Genomic DNA, 22,934 nt, shown 5'->3' on the forward strand with positions numbered 1-22,934 from the left:
TTCTAACTGGGATTGAGGCACACGGACAGTGAGTTACAACTTTGTGAATTATACCTGCTCAGTTGGGAAGGGATTTAAAGTATTCAGTTTTTTTTTTTTGAAGAATAAGTATATCACGCTTAATTGCAATTATGGACCAGAAACAGGTCTTGGTCTGTTAATTCTAGAGGTTTGATTCAATCAACTTTTGGACAAGGTGAATAACATAGTTGCGTTCACAATAATACAGGATGGTCAATGATTGTAGGAGATATAACTTTATTGAGAAAGTACAGATAGATGAATGGGAATTGAGAATATGTTGGGGCTGAGGAAATTAAGGATGGAATAGTACAATTTTACAAGCATTTATACATGGAAAGGGGGAATTTGGAGACTGACATTGGACGGAATCTCATTTAGGAGTATCACCTTGATGGAAATAGATACTTTGGAGAAAAGTGAAGAGGAGGTAGAAATGTAGATCACATCACTATGATGCTCTTCATTACTAGGTAATTGTTAGTGACATGGCATGTAATATTTAGACCACTAACCACTTCTATCACGCATGGACTTTTGAGAAGAGTTTCACCTCTTCTTTCATCGTGCTCATCCCAAGAAGAATGAAGGTGAATAAAAGAATTCAAGCCCATTAGTTTTGTAGGGAGTGTATAAAATAATATACAAGGTTTTAGCAGGTAGGATGAAATTGGTAACTGATAATCTTATCTNGGCTGAAGGAGAAAAAGAAAAGAAAGAAAATGGAGGACGGGCTCAACTTGACGTGGGTGTGGGGGTGGGATCGATGTGAAGAAAGAAAGAAAGAAAGAAAATGGTGGGAGGGGTAGTTTGAAATGAAGTAGAATTTAAGATGAAATCAATAAATTAATATGTGCCACATACTGATTGGTGTGTGATAACACTTGCTTTTAAAATTAGGGACTCATTGAAAAATGATACGATAATATCAGTTCGAAATTGTTTAGGGGTAATAGAACGTCAGTATAGTTATATGTATTTTTGGAAATTCAAGACAACTTTATATGTCACTTTATGTCTTTTCTCTTTCATATATAGAGGTAACAATGTAAGAAAGAATGCTACAATTAACTAATCATTATTCCATATATATATTGGGGACTCTAAAAATATTGGGGCCCAAAAAAATGCTTTAGTGGTCTTATAACTGAGACAGCCTTGGCATGAGAGACACAAAATTAATTTTGTATATCTAATAAGTAATTTATCACAAATATAATTGATTTATCTCAATGAGTACAATTATATCAAAGACTATCATATTAATTTCATTGATCTAAAATAACTGTATCAAGTATACATATCAAATCTTTACTTTGTTATATAAACTTTCGTAATTAATAAGCATAGGTTAGAGTAGTTGAGCATTAAACTAACACGACTTTGGTCTCGAAAGCGTGCGACTGTGGTGTCGTTGCGGGGATCTCTCCTCACCATCGAGTCGATACACAAGGAGAAGGGGCAGCTCTCCATTCTCACATTACCCCTGAAAACACATTGACGCCTTTTCTTTTTGCTCGGAAAAGGACATATCTTCGACGCCATTAACTCCGCCATCCATCGGTTGAAGGACATCCTTTTGCTCTTTCCTTTCATCGTAAGCTCTTTATCCCTTTCACATTTCAATTCTCTCGCCTACTTGCATGCTTTTGTTTAAGATATATGCCTACGGTTTTGCAGATCTGTTGTATTCCCATTGATTTGTCCAATTCATTGGTTTATTTTGTTTCCTGTTAGATGATTAATTTGAGTGATTGTCTAATTACTTTCGTTGGACAAATCTGGGTTTTTTTTTAGCTTATTCGATTGAATAAGTAGGAGTATCATAAAATTGAGATCCATGTATAAGTTTACGTCCATTTGGAATGGTGGAGTTTAATTTTTACTCTGGATTGAGGTGCAGTGAATAGTGAGCTTGAAAAAGTTTGCATTACTACAAACTCTAACTAGGGCATATCGTTGTAAGGAAAGGAAGTGAGACACTTATTCGAATCGAATTGCTGAAACTACTATAACTCCTATGTTTTCTGCTTTAAGAGAAGCCTTCTAGTTAGTTTTAAAGAGTTGAAGAGAGAGATAGGATTTTCTAAAGATAGTTGTTGAGGAAGCGATTTCTAACTGGGATTGAGGCACACGGACAGTGAGTTACAACTTTGTGAATTATACCTGCTCAGTTGGGAAGGGATTTAAAGTATTCAGTTTTTTTTTTTTGAAGAATAAGTATATCACGCTTAATTGCAATTATGGACCAGAAACAGGTCTTGGTCTGTTAATTCTAGAGGTTTGATTCAATCAACTTTTGGACAAGGTGAATAACATAGTTGCGTTCACAATAATACAGGATGGTCAATGATTGTAGGAGATATAACTTTATTGAGAAAGTACAGATAGATGAATGGGAATTGAGAATATGTTGGGGCTGAGGAAATTAAGGATGGAATAGTACAATTTTACAAGCATTTATACATGGAAAGGGGGAATTTGGAGACTGACATTGGACGGAATCTCATTTAGGAGTATCACCTTGATGGAAATAGATACTTTGGAGAAAAGTGAAGAGGAGGTAGAAATGTAGATCACATCACTATGATGCTCTTCATTACTAGGTAATTGTTAGTGACATGGCATGTAATATTTAGACCACTAACCACTTCTATCACGCATGGACTTTTGAGAAGAGTTTCACCTCTTCTTTCATCGTGCTCATCCCAAGAAGAATGAAGGTGAATAAAAGAATTCAAGCCCATTAGTTTTGTAGGGAGTGTATAAAATAATATACAAGGTTTTAGCAGGTAGGATGAAATTGGTAACTGATAATCTTATCTCAAATCTTAGAATGCCTTTGTTGGAGGAAGACAATTCATTTTTTTTTTTATGACAAGGGAAACCCGCAGCCGCTATCCTTTGGGTGCGCACAGGGTAAAGCCCCACTCCTATGCAATAGCTTGCAAACCACATAGGAGAGGTAACCCGCACTAGGCAAGCCCGGTGCGACAAGCTCGACCCAGAAGGCAAACCCCTTGCTTTCGCTGGCAAGGGGTTTCGAACTTGAGACCTCCAACATGGAAGTCCCAAGCCCAAACCACTGGGCCACCCCGAAGGGTTAAGGAGGAAGACAATTCATGAAGCATCACTTACGGCAAATTATATGATTGATTTAAGGTATCCATCCTAGTGAATGGTACTCCATAGGAGGGGTAATATGTCTATATCTCATCTATTATTTGTTGACAATACACTAGTCTCGTCCAAACTACAATAGAAGGAATCAATTGCAAGTTGGAGATTGGAGAGGATCGGCAATGAAAGGAAGGCGAAAGCACCCCATCTCTTTTGGAGTATATGGAACGAGCAGAATAGGAGATTATTTCATGATAGTGAAATTGCTGTACAAAGAATTAAAAGAACTTGTTTTTCACTTGTATTTTTGGGTAAAGAAAAAATACCATGTATTATTTATTTTTCCGTAACTGTGGTGTCTAGGCCAGCTTGCTTTAACTTCAACTAACTTTACGGGATGTCTGTTATCCCCCACCAACACAACTACCAAAATAACTCTATCCTCTAAAACATAAATAGATATGAAGAAATCACCTACTCCAGACTTTGTTTTGTTTACCAAATTGCCCTTATTAGAGTCACTTTGGTGCTAATTTTTACTTTTTAGTAGACTTTTCTTCACAATAAAGTGTTAAGTGGGACCCAATAAGGATAAAATGAGGATGTTGCCATTTGTTAAATAAGGAAAAGTGACATTCTTTTTGGAATGGACTAAAAAGGAAAGGGTGTCACCATTCCACATAAATTGAGACAGAGGGAGTAGTATTTTTTGCCTCTGCTGGGATTTGAACTTGGTGTGGACTGTGGAGACAATGTAGGACTGAAGAGAAGTGACACCATGTTGTATTTGATGGTTAAAACTTGGGCGGAAGACTATGTATGACTCAAGCAGAGTCACACACACTTATTGTACTTATTTTTTGACACCTACTTAATGTTTATTAATGAAACTTTTTGACTTATAAAAAAAACTCCATTTGCTGAAACATTCCACATGCATAGCCAAAATGCATCAGCACTATCTCACTATCTTTTCTAAAGAGCCTCAGAGTGTTGCCTGTTGTAGAATAAAACTGTCTTCGCAACACATTATGTGTTTAAAGAAAAGTCTGTGATCTGTTAATTGCTGCTGGCTAACCTCTTTTGTAGCACTCTTAATGCTTATTATGTTGAATTTATGTAGGTGCAGAAATTGTGTCGAGTTGCAAAAGAGTCAGTGAATAAGCTATGGTTCTTGAAGTTAATATATCTTCACCTCATAGGAGGTCACAGCCACAGACTGCATTTTCAACTTCATCATCTTTTAAAAGACAACAATCACGAGGTGATGAATTTGGGAGCTGTTCGACTCTACTTCAGCGCCACCGCTTCCTGTTAACTGCACTTTCCCTCCTAGCATGTCTCTGCACTATCTATCTCTACTTTGCAGTCACTCTAGGGGCTGTTGACTCATGTTCTGGCTTGAAAGGGACTCAAAAAGCAGCATGCTATGTAGAGCATGGAAAAACATCGATGGGTAAAGGAAAACTCAAGTTCTTCTAGCACATTGATAATTTTCTAGCTGAAATAGCGTTTTGCTGAATGATTGCTCCTTTCCTTATGAGGGGCATATTCATGTAACTCAGTGTAACTATTCCTCACATGTTATTTCAGACCTGTGCGCAATATTTTGTTTATATATATCAAATTGCACAAATTTTGGTCCAGGAAACTGTTTGACATTGGTGAATATTCTCTGTTGCTAAGGAATCGATGTGAATGTTTGAGTGGCATTTTCTTGTGACATACAGATTTAAATGATGATGTGGTGATGAATCAACTGGAAATGTAGCATTATAATGTGCAAATGTAAAGATATTTTGGATAGGTATCCTTTTCTGTACATGCATATGCAAACACTATTACAGTATTTGCAAATAATATACGTTCTGAAGTTGTTGAAATACCATTAAGGAGCAAACTGGGATAGATAAAGTCCTTCGACTCTTAACTAGAGATTTTGGGTTCAAACATATAATTAGATCATACTCATCGACTTTAAATCTGGAATCACCTGTAATGGTCGTGAGTTACACTAGTGTTATTCTCCTCGGCATTTCCTCACAGTTAGGCTATAGCATTTTCTTTCTGAAATCCTCTTTTCTTTTCCCTTACCTTTTTCTTTCACCATTCACCAAAGCAAAAAACAAAAAGACAAAAACTAAACCACGCAGAGAGTCGAAGAAAAGAGGACAACTGAATCATATAAAGAACAAAATGGACATTATATTGTTATGAAGCTGAGTAAACAAGTACAAAAAGAAGTATTCCTACACTACTCTCCTTTTAAATGCTGCTGGCGACGATTATGGAAGATGATGCAAACAGAGGATGCGACCAGCCCCATCAAGTAGCCAGCCATAGCTCCATAACTCACACATATAGGCCATTCCTACAATCACAGATTTTGCATACATCAGAACAAACAAACAGAGAAACCCAACATATCCAATTTACAGTCCGGATAGTTCTGCAGAATAGCAAATCAAAAGTACACAGACCACAACACGTAACAAAAGTTTTGCCAGCAAAGGTGGAAGGGGGTAGTCTAAATTTCATCGAACATTGGCTACACTGTTTAGTAATAAGGTAAAAGGTTGGCTACTTGCTCTAAAGAGGATACTTAAGTTAAGAACACTACATTCAACCAGTTCTCAAACTCAAGAAGTGAATCCCTGTAACAGAGTTTGCAATAGACTGGTGAAATTATCAGTCGAGAGCAGATGAATCATTACAAAGTTCACAAAAATACACAAGATAATGGAAACGAAAAGTTGAGAAAATTTCCAAACAGCAATAAGAAGGGACCACTTTATTTTTGATTAAACAATCACAATTCGCTTGAGTAATTCACACCTTTGGTATATCCTGATAAGTTACCAACAGATGAACAAAAGCAGATGCAACTTCATACACAGTTTCTTTGTCTTAAATTTTCCACTTTTACTGTTCTTGTTTATGGTCCTTCACAATAACTTATTCAGTTGTCGAAATTATGTAATTTTTATAGAGAGAGAACAAGTCAAAAAGAATGTCTTGGCAATGTCAAGGAGCTTGGATGCAGCTACAACTCAGTTTATAGCAAAGCATACATTAAGATTAGATAGATATAGACATCTAATTCCAATCTCCCACAAATTGATGCTTTTATTTTTCTGGTAATGAAAAAGAAAGCATCATCTTTTTAATATTTCTGCTCACTTACTATTGACATGTGTGATTAACTCATCTAATAGGAGAGAAACAGTTCTATTTATTTAATTATACACACCTCCTCAAGTGCGGGCTTGATTGTCTTTTACATGGTCCAATCACGTAAAATACTTTATAATAATGGATGGTGGTGAGATGCGGACCTAGAGCTTCTGCCTACTTTAATACTAAATTGAATTGCATGACCATCTCATCTAAAGGTCTAATGGAAGAGACACACTTTTACTTAATTATATTTGCAGCAACGACAGACACCTAATAGATCAAAGCACAAAGATGGAACAAAATGAATTTTGGTTGGATCAGAATAAGGCAGGAGCTATTTTCTAACCATAATTCAAAGACACTCTAAGACCTTGTCCAAAAAGTGGACTTACACCAAAGATTGCATTCACCAAAGGGGAGCATAATTGGAACACAATGCATATCTGATTTCCTCCCAAAGAAAGAAACCAAAGAATGTAAACTTCTTCACTCTCTCTCTCTCTCTCTCTCTATGGTTTATTTTAGAGTAGGAAAGCAGAGAGGTTTTCCAATATGTGCCTTTCTTTTTTAGACAAGAAAAGGACATGTTGGCGCCAAGAAGGTGCAATCCTATACAAGGAAACGGAAAAAGAGTGAATGCAAAAACAAATTATACAAAATGTACAATTCTTGGGGACGTGGGCTGTTCGGAAAAAAAGAACGAAGTACTATTGAGATTTCATGTTTGATCTACCAAACTGAAGTATGCTAAAGTGAAAGTTTAACTGATCTGAGTTTACAACTTCCTTGTTCGAAAGCTCAGACAAATAGGAATATAGAAGCTGATGGATTAGGTTTGCCTTGTAACTTTTATGTTTTTCTATCACGAAACAATTTGTTAGCAGACTTATCAAACTTTGGGCAGAAATAGATTTACTGAATCACATTATTGAATCTGAACCTCAAAAGATTCAGGATGAAAATGGACCATAACCGTTACTGCAACTGGACTGACTTATGGACTGATCATTAGATGTCCCAACTATCCAAGTTTACAGCAGCATACCTGCCATGGCCTTTCCCAATCAAGTGGCATAGGCAAAGCACCAAACCATGCTCCAATAACAGCTCCATAGGCTGGTATGCGGATCATATAGTCTATAAAACTAAATGCCCTGCAAGAATAAAACATGCATAAAATATATCACGGACACGGAGAGTTCTTAGATCAAGATATCAAATGCCCATTAATCAGGGAGACAGAAGTTACTTTGTTGAAGCAAATACTCTGTGCCAATGAGTCCAAGCTGAACCAAAAGCACAAGCTGCCGGGACAAACTGCCAAGCAACATAATAGAAAACATGAAAAGGACAACTACCAAAGCCGCAAATATAAAAACAATTTTATATCAAACCCTGAAAAATTCTTTTCTTTCGAAGTATTTTAAGAAAACATAAAATAAAACCACAACAAAACTGGAGACTTATTTGGTATATTTTAAGGAGATAACTTTTTCGCAGGAAATAGAAGTCCACAGTTTGGATACTCACAGTGAATGATGACATCAGAAGAGACCAATTCAGGGTCTTGGTAAAATACCTACAGGGAGATAACCAAGGACAAATTGGATTAAGGACCATTAAGTTTGCTCAGCAACATCAAAGTAATTTCTTTCTGATAAATAAAATCAAAGCAAATTAACAGCCATTAAGAATATTGATGGAGTAGTATAGGGAGAGGGAGAAGGATTCACATATGGTGTTCACGACCTGGAAAAACCTATGACAAATCTCCATGGGTGTTCTTTGGAGAGGTTTGGAGGCTAAAGATGTACCCGTAGATTACATTTGAGCAATTAAGGACATGTATAATGGAGCCAAGCTCTAAGCGAGGACAGTGGGAGGTGACTCAGATAACTTCCGAGTCGTGATGAGGCTGCACCAGGGATCAACTTAGTCCGTTTCAATTAGTGTTGGTGATGGATGTACTAACGCGGCATATTCAGGGAGATATGCCATAGTGTATGCTTTGCTGATGACATGATTTTGATTGATGAGACACATGACAAAGTTAACCATAGATTAGAGGTTTGGAGACGGACCTTGCAGTCTAAAGGGAGGGTTCAGATTGAGCAGGGATAAGACAAAATACTTGAGTGCAAGTTTAGTGATGTAACTCACGTGGCAAATGTGGAAGTAAGAAAGTATCAAGTACCTAGGGTAAAAAATTCAAAGAGATGGGGAGATTAATGATGATGTTACATGTCGTATTGGAGCGGGGTTGATGAAATGGAAGCTCGCATCTGGTGTCTTGTGTAATAAGAATGTGCCACCAAACCTTAAAAGTAAGTTTTATAAAGTGGTGGTCAGACCAGCTATATTGTACGGGGTGAAGCGTTGGCTGGTGAAGAACTCACATGTTCAAAAGATAGGAGTAGCGGAAATGAGGATATTGAGATGGATGTGTGGGCATACTACAAAGCTATGATCCGGAACGAAGTTACTCAAGACAACGTGAGAGTGACCGGTAGACAAGATACGGTAGGCAAAACTGAGATGGTTCAGACATATGAAGAGGTGCATGAGGTTGACTATAGTGGCAGGTAGAGGTAGGCCAAAAAATTCTTGGAGAGAGATGATTAGACAGAGCATGACTCACATGCAGCTCAACAAGGACATGACCTTAGATAAGAAGATGTAGAGGTCGAGAAATAGGGAAAAAGGTTGGTAGATTGCGTTGTCTAGTTTCCCTTTTCTGTATTGTAATTATTACTCCCCATTCAATCTTATTCTTCAATTATAGTATTACTTGTTAGTTCCTTAGCTTTAGTTATTCCATTATTTTGTCGCTGCAACAATTTTTTTCTATTCTTTTGAGCATGACTTTTCGACTATATTTACTTTATATACTTGAGTTATTACATGTTTTACATGAGCAGAGGGTGTATCAGATATGTTGTAAATTCTTCACGTAGTCAATGAGATTAGACATTGTGAAGAAATGAACATTGGCCTTAACTCCACCTCAAAAGCCAACTCATGAGGGGAGAATTTGGATTGCTCACAACCATAAAAAAACACCACAACCCATTCCCCAACCAATGTAGGAGTTGACACTCCCCTTACAACCAGGACCAAACAACCAACAACTGGAGCGTGGATAACACAACACAAGGGCACAACATTGAAAAAAGTTACAACATGGATTAATGGATCTCACACTGATACCATGTAAAAAATTGTAATTTTGGCCTAGCTCAACCTCAAAAGGTAGCTCATGAGAGAAGGATTGTCCAAGACCAAACAAGGAGACCGCAAAGCATTTCCTCAACTAATGTGAGGCATGACAAACAAAAGCACAAGATAACTCCTAGGTTATAAGAGACAAAAACACAAACAACATCTCGGTATTAGAAATATATAAGTTTTATTCAACAGAGAACGTATCTGAATGGTAAATGGAGGTCATTTTGGAAACTCAGAGAACACTTAGAGATCTATGGTGTATGTAGATCAAACCCCTTTTCGCCCAAGCTCAAGCATAGTTCACTTATTTGAAATACTTATAACAGAGAGAAACAAATGCATATGATTACATACTCGAAACCAACAGGTGCTCCCAAGATAATAGCTCCCAGTGCATTAACAATGGCCCCTACAAACATAAAATAAGACAAGTCATTCGCAATATCGAGTATCGACAATATTGGGGATAGAATATTGTTAATATAGTCCCAGCTAATGAAACCTACTTCACTTGTCATGAAATATTTTGAGGTATACCAAAGAGGAAAACCCCCAATAAAGGCAAAACACCATGAATACACAGTTAATGGATGAATCATTACTTCGAGGGGCATATACTGTTCCCAAGGACTTCAGGCAACGGATGGATTCAGAGAAAAAAGTCATGCTTCTAAATCAAGTAATAAACTTATATAGTACCACAATCAATTAACATAGAGTCTCGATCCCTGCGTTGGCTACATGAATTCTCATTATCCATTAAGCTATATTTGTTCTTTAATACAGAGAATTCATTCAGAAACTTCCACAGATATTTCACTGTAAATCATTTCAAAATCAAAATGCAAATGCTTATTTTTTAAAAAAGTTTATTTTCCCAATGCAAATCCTTAACTTCATCTGACAACGTGGAAGAAGGTTTTTCATCAATGTGATTCAGAAAAACGCCCTCTTATGTTGTTTAAGGGATTCAACAATTATTACTCAACAACAACACCAACAACAAACCCAAATAAAGCAGAGTCTGGGGAGTGTAGAGAGTGTACACAAACCATACCCCTTATCTCGAGAAGATAGAGAGTCTGCTTCAACAATTTATTACTCACAAAAAAAATTCAATTGAACATCATTCCGGCAAGTGTTTCATCAAATCACCACATATAGAGAGAAAATGTAGAATTTTGTTTCTAAGAATGACTAACCTGCAACAAGACCCACATACCCTCGCCCTGCAGCTCGGAAATACTACGAAACACAAACAATTTCAAAATTGAGAGATTTACGATATTCAAAATATTAAAATTCAATGTAATCAAACACACAAAAAAAAGGATTAGAATTACAGAGCATTGCTCCATATCTTGTCGAAGATGACCGAAAAGAATCATCAGCACAGGACCCACAATTCCCTGAAAAAAAATGAAGCCTAAATTCAAAATCAACTACACAGATTACTCTCTTTGTACCATATATGTTAATTTGATAGATACCCAGATGATGAAAAGCGTTTGTGTTGGATGCGTGATGAGATTGATAGGAAATAAAGTGTGAGCAACCATGGAAGTTAAAACCAGTATAGTTCCAAGAATGAAATGAAGACGAACAGCTTGGAATGGTGGAATGGGCAAAAATACGCCATTTTCACTGATTAAAGTATCCATGGCTGCAGTTTCTTCTTCTTTAATTATGCTGTAAATCGCCAAGCTTTGTGCGCGATTATGTTAAATCAATGGACACACATATTGATTTTGGATGATAAAATAAATAGAGAAAATGCCATAAATAGTCCATTATCAATATGAATAGGTCTAAAATAATTCTTTACTTATACACTTACCAAATTTAGTATTTTAAAAATTCAAAAACTTATTGATTTAATTTCTTAATTATATATTTATCGATTTAGTCTCTTAACTATATATATTTAGTATCTAATCATTTTAATTATGTTTAGGACTTTATTTTAGTTAATTGTATCTCATCAATTAATTTTAACCCATATTTTTTAAATTCGTTTCAAAAAAATGTCATCTCTATAATTAAAAATAACTTAACTTTTTATTAAAAAAAAAATCTTCTTTTATGCTTAATGAAATGATTTAGACCCCTACAAAATTATCCTAAAGCTTACTTTAGATCATTGTTCCTAAATTACCCTATTACTACTCTGTGCGAAAATTTGTATATTATAAGTCTTAAATGATGCCCGAAATCTAAGTTTTCAACCAAGAACAACCCTTCATTTTTTTCCACCATTTCAAACCCGTTTTCAGCCCTCTACCCCATAATCCTTACGCCCGAAACAATGTAGGAGCATTGTAAACGTAAGGGAAGCGACCATGCTTTAGAAATTTCAACAAATCAAAGCAAACTTTCAAAATTCAAAAACCAACTCAAACTCCTACTCTACTCAATCGATTTATAGCATTTAACAATCATTATGCATTTAATGAAATAAGGAGACTCGAGATACGATTATTTAGTTTTGACGCTCGAGGCTGAGTGATCAGGAGAGAAAATTTGAGTTTAGGAGTGAAAAATGACAGAATGAGCCAGAAACCCATTTCTCTCCCCCTTAAAACTCTTTCCAATCTCTCACTATAGCGGAAGGACAACCGCTACATCGGCATTGCTATAGCGGGGTCCATGTTCGTGAGTGGGAAACTCTTTTGTTGCTTTGTCCGTTTAATTTCCTTGGCGTGGTTATTAGCAAGACCCTGGTGTACCTGGGCATTTGGGAGGAGGGAGTTTTCTATGGTTTCGTAAGACCTACATTCTCTCTTGATATTGTAAAAATTAGGTGATAGTATTCCATGACAGCTTTTTTTTCTTCCGTCTTAAAAATTATTTAAGGATAAAGGATGGGTAAATTGATATTTGTTGTAATGTACAATTCCTTTGTTATTCAGAATACAACTCATGCAAAACCTCGATTTTTTTTAAAATACATTGCCAAATTAAATCGAGGTGAAACGATGAAAATTTTGAATTTTGAATTTGATCCGGGTTGAGGTCATCCTGTCATAGCTGGAATATTCCTGCTATGGAGCCGCTGCTGTAGCGGCGTCTCAGCTGCTATAACAAGGTTGCCGGGGCAGAACCTAGGAAATACAAATTTTAAAATTTGACTCCTCTTCAGCGGTAAAATAGATGAGGGTTACTCCAAAAACCCTCTTAGGCTGCTTTAAACTTGGGGAAAATGGCGAGGAGGGATTCTAACGCAAAGAGAGCCAAAACCCATGGATTTCAGGCCTACGTCCCTTAAGATTCGCCCCACGGAGCCAGAAACTCGTGTTCAAACTGCTTCAACAATTGCTTGGCATCCAGATAGGCAAAGATTAATTGAATAGTTAAATCTGTCTTTAATTGCATAATATGTGATAGGTTATAGGGAGATTTTATGTATAGACCTTCGAGTACGGAGTCTGAATGGTTAAATGTGTTGGTATTGTTGTTGAGAGCGATAACATACTTGTTTATAAATGCTAGTCTTATGATAGTTGATGGGCGTTATCCTAGGGATGGTAACTTGTTGGTAATCAGATTATGGGATGGAGAATTGTTTGGAAAGGATATTTTGAGGTAGGTGATGGTTGAATGTTTCCCATTCTACGTGATTGTGGACATGTTAACTATTTCGCTAGTATTATTTGTACAATATGTGGTTACAGATTTGAAAAGAAAGGAAAATGGAATGATATTTGGTTTGTCAATCTAATGCAATGAACTTTTCTTTATTACTTGTGGTTATAACAATTGTATTTGTATTCATGGTAATTATGATTGTTTGATGTTGTGATTCTCAGTTGACTCGAGTACCACTCCTGATACATATATTTTGGTTGGTTCAGGTACCACTCCTGGTACATGATATATCTTGATTGAATCGGATATCACAACTGATACATATTAGCGGTTGGTTCGGGTATCACACCTGAAATGAAATATCTATTGATTGATGCGGATACCACGCTTGGTACAGTTTCTATATTGGTCATCTCAGGTATTACATCTTATACATTGTTTGATTGTTCTATGTGTGTTGGTTCCATGAGTGGACTAAACTTATTTATAATGTTGTATTTGTCACATGTTGGTCCATGAGTAGGCCGAATTAATATATTTAAATACTGAGATGGTTATTGTGTAGACCGTTTTCTTGTTAAATAGCGTAGATGAGGTTTTAGGGATCCTTGGAGGGTCCGAGTCTATTGGAAGGGGGTGGGGGTGTTGAACTAGGTGTGGGTTAAGTCGAGGGGAATAAGTAAGAGTATTGTTGATGGTCCACTAAAGGGGCCAAAGGCTAGGGTGTTGGCAGGGAGTCTTGGAAGTGGTGGCAAACCGGCTAATAGAATTGGTGGTGGATTTGATTTTGGGAATGGAATCAGTAGGGAGATTATGTGTTAGTAGACAAACGGTTTTAGAAAGTTTTTATGTGATAGAAGGATTAGATGATGATCCGATAAGAGGTTATAATGACTCTGGGTGGTGGAGTTGGCAGTGGAAACGAGGCACAGGTGACTTGGTACAGAGTGTACAAGTTCAAAGGTAGTATTGCTTGGTAGTAAGGGCAATGGTTAAAGGATCGGGGTTGTACAGTTCGAGTTATATGTTTCCTCTAATTATTATTACTCTTGATATGTCACTTGACATTGTCTGGTTGTAGGATCTGTGTTGTTTCTTGGTGAAGACGACAATGATCTCCGACAACTTCTACTTTTCTTTTTCTTATGGGGAGTTGTGTCTTATTTTTTTAGATATTGTATCCTCTTAGAAGCTCTTGTATCTGTTTAGACTTGTTCCTAGGGAGGGTTCCGTGTATTTTTTAAAGGTATCTTTAACGTAATCAAGGCTGACAATTGGTTCTTTTATTTAAATAGAGGGATATAACAAATTTTGTTCACTTCCTCATTTTCAGTTTTAAATTAGGTGGTAAGGGTTCTCCTATCTAGATGTTAGATTAGGTACCCCCGCATGACCCGGTAGTTTGGGTCGTAACATCTAAAGTAGTTCATATCTAAACTTTGAATTGATTTGGTGAAGACTTAAGATGGATTTGGTTGAAAATTGAGATTTGAGGTTGAAAATGAGCCTATTTTTAGATTTTGGAGAAATAAGTACATTTTGCAGGACAATTTTGATTTTAGCCATTTTTTCAACAATTAATTTCCTAGTCCAATTTTAAGTAGTATTATGAACTTATTATTAGAGTTCTTTTTTGTAGATGTTTTCTTTTTCTGAGGTAATAGAAGAAACAAAAAGAGGAACAAAGAAAAATGTAAATAATAAATATATTTATTGCAAGTTACTATTAAAAAATTTATGCTTCTGATCTCATAATGAGAGTGAAATCACTTTTCTTGCCACGTCAATTTTTAGGGTGATATTTATTTCATTTTTTGAAAATACAAGAGGATATTAAGACCTTGGAAAGAAAGATTTTGTCCCTAAAACTTCAATTATAGATTGAGATATTTATATTTTTTATTAAAATTTATGTAACAATTAAAATAAATATTATTATATTTCAAATAAGAACAACTATTTAAAGTTCAAAAACGCTTTAAAAGCTTGACAGATTCAGTAACAACATAAAATAAAATATACAAAAGAACCCCATTTGTTCACTTAATTTTTTATTTTATAATAATCATTCTTATTTCACGACAAACATGGAACATGAAGGATTAAAATAATTAAGGCTTTGTGCCTTTATCTATGTGTTTGACAAACAAGAATTGGGGTAAAGACTAAAGAGTACTTTAAGCATATTAGTCCTGCCTTTGAACACCTATTTGAATCACATAAATCTTCTTGCAAAATATACAATTCCATTTCATTAATTATTATAATAAAATTCAAATAAAAAATATTATTAGTAAAGGATAAACATGATTAGTAGATGATTAAGAAAGTGTCACATATATTACCTGAACTAGCTATAGTGGTTGGAATGAAGAAAGAAGTAAGAACAAACGTCACCAAAAGTAGGGTTGCAAAACTTAGCTTCATCATTCAAAGAAGAGTTATATTTCAAGTGAATAAAAAGTCTATATTTCAAGTGAATAAACTTCAAGTCTAGATATAATACATATTTATTGGGGGAGGAAGGTTGATAACTATTTTACACCTCGGATCCAAATTAAACACATTATATTTTTTCTTAAATTGAACATATTATACATTTTTTCTCACATTTGAACACATTATATCTTCTCTTAAACTCGAACGCATTATATTTTTTCTTAAATTGATAACATTATGTATCTTCTTAAAATTGAACATATTATATTTTTTTCTTAAATTGAACACATTATATTTATTCTTAAATTGAAAAAATATATATATTTTTCCTTAAAATTGAGCACAATATATTTTTTTCTTAAACTCTACACATTTTATATTTTCTTAAGTTGAAAACATTAAATTTTTTTAAATTTGAAACATTATATTTTTTCTTAAATTGAACTTATTATATTATAAAAATAAATTGAAACATTATATTTTTTTCTTAAATTGAACACATTATATTCTTTCTTAAATTGAAAATTGTATTTTTCTTAAAACTTAATACATTATATTTATTTCTTAAAATTGAACACATTATATTTTTTCTTTAAGAAGTTATTGACATTATCAGTATACAAAGGGTAGAAATCATTTACAATAGGATGCCGTTTATAAAGATAAAAAAACCTGTGCACAATTGTTGCTATCTAATTTATATCGAATTCCACTGAAAATAATATATAAAGAGTTTAAGACAAAAACCTGTGCACAATTGTTGCTATCTAATTTATATCGAATTTCCACTGAAAATAATATATTAAGAGTTTAAGACAAACAAACTAGTTATGAAATTGTGACCAATCAAGCTAAGCCATATAATTTTTAAATATTTAATTTTGTTTAAAAACTAATAAGGATAATGTCATGATCCAAAATGGACGTGATGACACTTGTCTTTTCCATCAAGAAAGGTTAGTCTCAACCCAACAAAAACGAAAGAAAAGCGGAAATATAAAGCAAGAACAAGAGAAAGGCGGAAAACTTATTCATCCTAAACAATACCCCAAAACCTGGCTGTCATGTGTACAAACCACTAATGAAAATACATAATTCGAAATATAAATACAAGTCTCAGTCTTTGTTTCTCAAGTAGAACAAAGCTTAAGGAAAAGAAAAAGAGGGTCTGCCAGGATGACAATAAGCTACCTCTCAAGTCCTTCAACGAGCCTCGAAACTCAGGAGAAGAAGAAGAAGATCACATTGGTGCTTTAAAACCATCAACTATGCCTCCTTGATGGTGCTCACAATGGACCAGAAGGAAACCCCCTCTCTAGCTTCCCTGAACACATAGGAACATAGGATCTGACGGAGAAAGTCAACCCTCTCACAAACCGGTGAACTCTCTATGCCTCATCCGAAACAATAGTCATAGCATGCTTAGAAAGCTCACAAAAACGAGCCTCATACTTGGTCATAGACAAATCGCCCTGAGTCAAGCTCTCGAACCTCAGACGACTCTCCTCTTTCACGCTCCAAGGAATGAAACGATCATGGAAAGCACTAGAGAACACATCCCACTCTACCTAAGAAGATCCAACTTGTCTAGACCTCACAAAAGTCCTCCACCACTCTCTGTCGCGACCACGAAGCTGGAGTGCAACAACCCAAACACCACAAGAATCCACTATACCCACTTCCTTAAGCATCTCATGGCACAAAGTCAAGAACTCATGAGCATCCTCGCTCTTACCACCATGAAACTGGGGTGGTTTCATCTATTGAAACCTCTTATAAAACTACTGATTAGCCGTTGTCAGAATAACCTCGTAAGCAATCTGTGCACCAACAATTGGTGCAGGAACCACTGGTGGCTGGCTCACCTGATTATGAATACTCGGAGTTTGTTGTTGATCTAGGGTCTACACCCCTACCTTCGCCTGAGCACCCTATGGTGTATCTGTTTGACTACCCTGAGAGAGGTTTCCTAACACACCTAGCGTACTCAACAAAGTCTTCTAAAACAAAGGATCTCCAAACTCAGGAGGAACCTAGTCCTCAGCAGCCTCAACATATGGCTCAGAAGAAGCCTCTCTAGCTCGACCTCTAGCTGGTGCTTCTCCACGGGCACGACCTCTACCTGGTGCTACTCTACGAGCACAACCTCTAGCTCGGGCTCTACCTTTACCTCTAGCGGCCCCCAAACAATAGGCTCGGTGACTGCCTCCCATCTACCACTGGAAATAGAAGCTCTAGTCCTTGACATCTATCAAAACAACACGTGGCAACTCAACATTAGCGAAGGTAACCACACACGATAAGAAATGATGAATAAAGAAAGTTTCCTAATAGTCTTCATAGCCTCATGAATCTAAGTAAAGACGTCTCTGTACCGATCATCAAGACTCTACTTAGACTTGGCTTGTACAGACGTGAGACCTATGAACCTGGGGCTCTGATATCATTTGTCACGACTAAAAAATGGACGTGATGACACTTGTCTTTCCCACAAAGACAAGTTAGTCTCAACCTAACGAAAACGAAAGAAATACAGAAATAGAAAGCAAGAACAAGACAAAGGCGAAAAACTTATTCATTCTAAACAATACCCCAAAACATGGTTGTCACGTGTACAAACCACAAATGAAAATAGAGAATTCGAAAGATAAATACAAGTTTCAGTCTTTGTTTCTCAAGTAGAACAAAGCTTAAAGAAAAGAACAAGAGGGCCCGCCGGGATGACAACAACTACCTTTCAAGTCTTTCAACGAGCCTTAACAGTCAGGAGACGAAGAAGATCACATGGGTCCGGGCTCGAAACCTACAAAGGTGTAGAAACAAAGGGTGAGTACCAACAACACGGTACCCAACAAATAACCTAGAAAATAAGGCATTTATCTAGAAATCGATTACCCCTTACACTCCAACTGAATCTCCTCAAACTATAATCTGCACGGAATTAATCAGCCCAATCTAGCAATTCTACAATACACATCTCACAAGGTCCAATAACCACAGCTCAATAGTCATAATCAATAATCAATAATCAACATGAATCAAGTAAGTCAAACTCAAAGTTAAGTAGTTCAGTAACACGCAACAATTATATCAATCTCAAGTAACAAGCAAGTCACGCATAAGCATCAAATTCATCAAGTCACAATAGTCAATCTCTTGCTAGAACCATTTCCCATGAGCACAATATCACTAGTTGAAATCTTGTTTCATGGCTTTATATCACTAGCCGGAACCATTTCCCATCAACTTTATAAAAACTTGTTGGACGTGACCTCGATATCACAACACTCACTGGTAAAGACCTTGGCACTATAACACTTGCCGGCAAAGACCTCGGCATCATAAATCATCACAAGTCTCATCACAGTGTTCACAATCAACACGCACAACCAATATCACATCACACGGAAGAGATAACTATTCACACAAGTCAAGTTCTCATTCATGCTTTCAAGCATTTCATCAATCAATTAACAAGGGTCACATTAAGGCAATTCACATCATCATGTTCATCACATAGCTTTTTCATCTCAACCCCTTTTTATTCATTTAGATGTAACAACTGGATAATTAAACCCTTCACCCCATTTCCATTACTCCCAACACACAAGTAATAAAGGAAGCATACAAATTCTACTAGAATACAAAGTTTAGGAGATCACTTTCTTAAAATCAATCAACAATCACTCTAAGAGTTGATTTTTCCCCTTTCGAATCACTTTTGAAGCCACACAATTTCTATGCACAAGCAAGTATTCATAATAAATTTCCAAAGACAACAATACCCACATCAATCCTCTTGAAAAGTGGATCAATCAACACAAAACCCAATTTCAAAAATAAGGTTTGAATCCAAAATTTAATCCTTAAAACATTACTCAAGGCCTTAGGAACTTATTAGGGAAAATCACTTACAATCAGTTCAAAATCACCATTTTACTAATTTCTTTGGTTCTTCAACATAACCCCAAATTTCTCATTTAAAAATCTTGGTTTGAACACATAAATCCATAAACAACAATGGGTAATTGAAGATTTAGAGTTAAGAATCATTACCCAAAATATTTTCCTCAAAATTCTAGTCCAAATCGCCACCCCAAGGCTCCCAAAAACTCAAAAATGATGAAATGAGGCTTAAACCCCGAAATGGCAGGCCAAAAACTCTCTCAAGGCGGCCATCACAAAAACGAAGCCTCCTTTGCTTAAGCAAAGGTCACTTAAGTGACGGGTCCTTCGCTTAAGCGACATGATCTTCGCAAAAGCGAAGCCTGTAGCACCAGAAAACACAACCAACTTTCAACACTCCGAAAGGACCTTCGGGATTCGNCAAACTTAAAGTCAAGTAGTTCAGTAACACGCAACAATTATATCAATCTCAAGTAATAAGCAAGTCACGCATGCATAAGCATCAAATTCATCAAGTCAAAATAGTCAATCTCTTGCCAGAACCATTTCCCATGAGCACAATATCACTAGCCGAAACTATTTCCCATCAACTTTATAAATACTTGTCGGACATGACCTCGATATCACAACACTCACTGGCAAGGACGTTGGCACTATAACACTTGCCAGTAAAGACCTCGACATAAAAAATCATCACATGTCTCATCACAGTGTTCACAATCAACACACACAAGCAATATCACACCACACGGAAGAGATAAATATTCACACAATTCAAGTTCTCATTCATGCTTTCAAGCATTTCATCAATCAATCAACAAGGGTCACATTAAGGCAATTCACATCATCAGGTTCATCACATAGCCTTTTTCATTTCAACCCCTTTTTATTCATTTAGATGTAACAAGTAGATAATTAAACCCTTCACCCCATTCCCATTACTCCCAACACACAAGCAATAAAGGAAGCACACAAATTCTACTAGAATACAAAGTTTAGGAGATCACTTTCCTAAAATCAATCAACAATCACTCCAAGAGTTGAGTTTTCCCCTTCCGAATCACTTTCGAAGCCACACAATCTATGCACAAGCAAGTATTCATAATAAATTTTCGAAGACAACAATACCCACATCAATCCTCTTGAATAATGGATCAATCAATACAAAACCCAATTTTGAAAATAAGGTTTGAATCCAAAATTTAATCCTTAAAACATTACTCAAGACCTTAGGAACTTATTAGGGAAAATCATTTTGAAAAGGACTTACAATCAATTCAAAATCACCATTTTACTAATTTCTTTGGTTCTTGAACATAACCCCAAATTCTCAATTCAAAATCTTGGTTTGAACACATAAATCCAAAAACAACAATGGGTAATTGAAGATTTAGAGTTAAGAATCATTACCCAAAATATTTTCCTCAAAATTCTGGTCCAAATCGCCACCCCAAGGCTCTCAAAAACTCAAAAATGATGAAATGAGGCTTAAACCCCGAAATGGCAGGCCAAAAACCCTCTCAAGGCGACCATCGCAAAAGCGAAGCCTCCCTTAGCTTAAGCAAATGTCGCTTAAGTGACAGGTCCTTCGCTTAAGCGACAGGTCCTTCACTTAAGCGACAAGTCCTTCGCTTAAGCGGAGGTCGGTTAAGCGATAGGATCTTCGCAAAAGCGAAGCCTGTAGCACCAATAAACACAACCAACTTTCAACACTCCGAAAGGACCTTCGGGATTCGTTCGGAATCCCATATATACATATCACATATGCAAATCAATTATACTCAATGTTTCGGACTCAATGAAACGTTTAAAATACGAATTCGAGCTCATTCGTGAAAACCACAAGAAACTAACTCAACGTCTAAAAGACTAAAACAATCTTGGGACCTCTAAAAAATCAACCAAGACCTCATCTAGGTCTAAAATCATCCCCAATCTAGCAGAATTCTCAAAATTCCGATTCGAGCATCCAGACCCCTAATATTGATCAAAGTTAACTCAAAGGCTAAATTTTCACAATTTCACAACTTAGGACCTCAAATCCTCCAAAGAAAACTTGGAATCAGAACTGACACCGCTCACAAATTAGATTTCACATTCGGGACTGATGAAATCGACAAAATTCCATTTTGACACTCGAAACTCCAAAAGGCACCGAAAACCACTTTCTTAACAACTTAGCCTTCCAAACTCAAAACTTACCAAAATTCTCAACTTTTAACTCAAAGGTTTTTTCAAAATTCAATCATAGAAGACTCGGGGTAAGTATCGGGAGGTCAAAACAGTAAATTCACGAAACTTTCTGAAAATGACTGATCGGGTCATTACAAATAAAACTAATTAATGGGAGCTTATTTGGCATGGCTGTTGGGAGGTCAAAATCACTTGTTTTTGAGAAAAAACTATTTTTTTAAAAAAAATTAAGCGTTTGGCAAATCAATAAATCTGCTTTGAAATGGAAGTAGAGGCAATTTTTTCTGTTGTTGGTAAAACTAAAAAATTATGCTTTTTTAAAAAAGCAGAAGCAATTTTTTTTTTCAAGACTAAAATATCCCTATCATATATGCATATTTACTAATATATCTTTTATTAATTAATTAACATATCTTATAAGTTTGGTCAGATTTAATTTATGAATTTTATTTTTTGTTTTTATATAATATTTTTTTTACATTTATATATTATTATTTCAGATTTTATATATTATTTTACGTATTATTTTCAGAGCTAAAAAAGGAAACAACAATATTTTTGCAATATTAATAACAATTTAATACTTCAACCCTCCCCAAAAAGTATAATATTGATTGAAAATTTGAATATGTACATTTTAATTTAATAAGGTAGAATAAAATCAAAATTTTTATGATAGATATTTAAGTAGTTTCTCTCTAAAAATAATCTTAATATTAAAAGTACATTGATACTTGCAATTTTTTGTAATTTGACTAGACCTGTCAATTTAGGCTGGCCCACCCCATTCGGGCTAACCCATACAGGCTTTGCAATTTGACGGGCCAAGCCGGGCTAGCCCATTTTTTATGTGGGCTAGAAAATGATCGGCCCAGCCTACACGTGCGTGGGCTACAGGCTTTGCCGGGCCAACCCTCTTTTCTTAAAATTATATTTTTTTATAATTTTTTAAATTAAATTATAATTTAAAAATATTATCATAAATATCGACTAGTGTTACTATTTGTTAATCAAATACACAAATAAAATTATTTATATAATATTTGTTAAGTTTGATTTCAAGTAAAAACATAAATAACTAAATAGAAATATTAACCTAATTGTTTTCCAATGACCAAAATAAAACACAAAAACCATGATAATATTCCATAGGCTATGGCATATGTAGTGATTCCCTAGAAATTTTAGGAACTTTATTTTATGTAGTACATATTTTATAAACATAATTTGTATTTAAATTGTAATATTTCAAACTTTAAACAGATTTT

General features: G+C 35.5%; 3 protein-coding genes and 1 long non-coding RNA gene across 5 annotated transcripts in view; 1 reads left to right on the top strand and 3 right to left on the bottom strand.

The window, feature by feature from the left end:
* The window catches only part of LOC125862319 (cytochrome c1-2, heme protein, mitochondrial-like), a 924,866-nt gene that overhangs the window by 552,445 nt on the left and 349,487 nt on the right, over nt 1-22,934 (bottom strand). The window lies entirely within an intron of this gene.
* Nucleotides 1-22,934, bottom strand: part of LOC125862338 (uncharacterized) — a 533,211-nt gene that overhangs the window by 208,923 nt on the left and 301,354 nt on the right. The window lies entirely within an intron of this gene.
* Nucleotides 1,361-4,830, top strand: LOC125862352 (uncharacterized). Its single transcript, XR_007446037.1, has 2 exons — nt 1,361-1,618; nt 4,265-4,830. It is a non-coding gene; the product is annotated as an uncharacterized LOC125862352 (long non-coding RNA).
* Nucleotides 5,292-11,323, bottom strand: LOC125862327 (uncharacterized). Its single transcript, XM_049542377.1, has 8 exons — nt 11,034-11,323; nt 10,887-10,952; nt 10,746-10,788; nt 9,898-9,952; nt 7,849-7,897; nt 7,568-7,635; nt 7,364-7,472; nt 5,292-5,512 (listed from the first exon to the last, which is right to left on the bottom strand). The coding sequence occupies exons 1-8, from the start codon at nt 11,202-11,204 to the stop codon at nt 5,396-5,398; spliced, it is 678 nt and encodes a 225-aa protein (XP_049398334.1). The 5' UTR covers nt 11,205-11,323; the 3' UTR covers nt 5,292-5,395.

This window comes from Solanum stenotomum, chromosome 4 (genome assembly GCF_019186545.1).
Source record: "Solanum stenotomum isolate F172 chromosome 4, ASM1918654v1, whole genome shotgun sequence".
In the NCBI taxonomy this organism is placed as follows: domain Eukaryota; kingdom Viridiplantae; phylum Streptophyta; class Magnoliopsida; order Solanales; family Solanaceae; genus Solanum; species Solanum stenotomum.

Coding starts and splice junctions, on each gene's coding strand:
- LOC125862327 (XM_049542377.1), bottom strand. CDS start 11,204: ATGGATACTTTAATCAGTGAAAATGGCGTATTTTTGCCCATTCCACCA. Junction 9,953..10,745: donor GTATGTGGGTCTTGTTGCAG/GTTAGTCATTCT, acceptor TTATGTTTGTAG/GGGCCATTGTTAATGCACTG. Junction 7,473..7,567: donor AGAGTATTTGCTTCAACAAA/GTAACTTCTGTC, acceptor TTATTCTTGCAG/GGCATTTAGTTTTATAGACT.